The 1,319-nt window shown below is 56.0% G+C and overlaps 1 protein-coding gene across 4 annotated transcripts in view; it reads right to left on the reverse strand.

Moving 5' to 3' along the window:
• SLC25A23 (solute carrier family 25 (mitochondrial carrier; phosphate carrier), member 23) overlaps positions 1 to 1,319 on the reverse strand; it is a 14,157-nt gene that overhangs the window by 1,332 nt on the left and 11,506 nt on the right. For 2 of the 4 annotated variants that reach the window (XM_010828230.1, XM_010828228.1), the window contains exon 10: positions 549 to 729. In XM_010828230.1, the coding sequence (XP_010826532.1) occupies positions 549 to 729 (181 nt within the window). Of the gene's footprint in view, positions 1 to 6; positions 410 to 548; positions 730 to 1,319 lie in introns of those variants that run through there. The other 2 variants (XM_010828227.1, XM_010828229.1) reach the window with 2 other exon arrangements.

Below are 1,319 nucleotides of genomic sequence, written 5' to 3' on the forward strand. Positions count from 1 at the left end.
GGAGAGGATTCAGGATCCAGTGGATGGGGTCCCAGGATCTAGGCCTCGCATTGTCAGGATACCGTGGCTGAGGTTTCTTGAGATCCAGAGTCCAGTGGTTGAGCTTGGAGATCCAGGACTCGAAGCAGAGGATCTAGGATCCACCAGTTTAGGGCTGGGGATCTAGGATCCAGCAATGCCTGAGGACACTGGATCCGGTGCCTGAGGCAGCTGGTTGGGGGGTGCGGTTAGATACTGGGTCGGTGCTGCTGTGGTTGGGGTGTCAGGATCCATTAGCTGGCTTGTGGGGGATCCCGTGGTTAAGACATGAAGGTCCAGCACTCAGGACGGGGGTGAGAGGACAGGGAAACGGGGGATCCAGTGGCTGGAGTGTGGGGACGCAGGACCCAGTGGATGAAGTACGGGGATCCTGTGGTTTGAATGGTAGGGTGGGGGGAGGACCTGGGATCCACTGGCTGTCTTGTCGGTCTCCAGTGGCCCAGGTGTGGGGGGACATCATGATTGAGGTGAGGGATCTGGGGGTGGAGGGTGGGTTCTGGGTCCCTCACCTGGACGTGACCCCCAGGGCCTGCTTCATGTTCTCGTAGACCACATAGGAGATGCTCACAGCAGGGATAACCTTCATGAAGTTGGGGGCAATGCCCCGGTAAAGGCCCCGCACGCCCTCCTGGGATAGGATGTGACGGAGGAGACCCAGCATGGAGAGCTGGGGGGCTCCCTCAATGGAGGCTGGGGAGGGGTGGGGAGGTCAGGTAAGGCCAGAGGTCCCCCTCTCACTTCCCCCTCTTTCCCCACCACCCCCACCAGGGCTGGGCCAGGTAGTCATTGCAGTAAGAGGGACTAACAGTGGAACCTACGACTCCAAGTTGGGGCTTCTACTGGCCTTGGACTTGGCTGCTCAACGTTTCACCCCAATCTGGAGGGCCCCATTTGGGGATGATGAGAAGCAGAGCAGATATGTGTGGAGGGGGAGGTGGGAGAGGACACAGAAGTGTCCTCCTCCTGGAGCTCCATCCCTTCCTTCTTCTCTCAGCTAAACTCTGACTCATCCTTCCATTCTCCATCCCAAACCAGCTCTTCAGGGGAACCCTCCTTGGTGCCCCAAGTCTGAGTCTGGCTTTTTCCCCTCCCCTTCATTCAACCCTAAATCCATACTTAATTTTGGGATGATTTATTCAGCACCTTCCTCTCCAGCCTGGAAGCCCTTTGAGGGTTGGGAGACTACATATGTGTTATGTGCGGATAACCCCTGGCAAAAATCCCAACACACAAATGCTAAAATCCCCGTAGAAATTCTCAAAAAAAAAAAAAAAAAAAAA

Source organism: Bison bison, unplaced genomic scaffold, assembly GCF_000754665.1.
Source record: "Bison bison bison isolate TAMUID 2011002044 unplaced genomic scaffold, Bison_UMD1.0 scf7180017864492, whole genome shotgun sequence".
Lineage (NCBI taxonomy): Eukaryota > Metazoa > Chordata > Mammalia > Artiodactyla > Bovidae > Bison > Bison bison.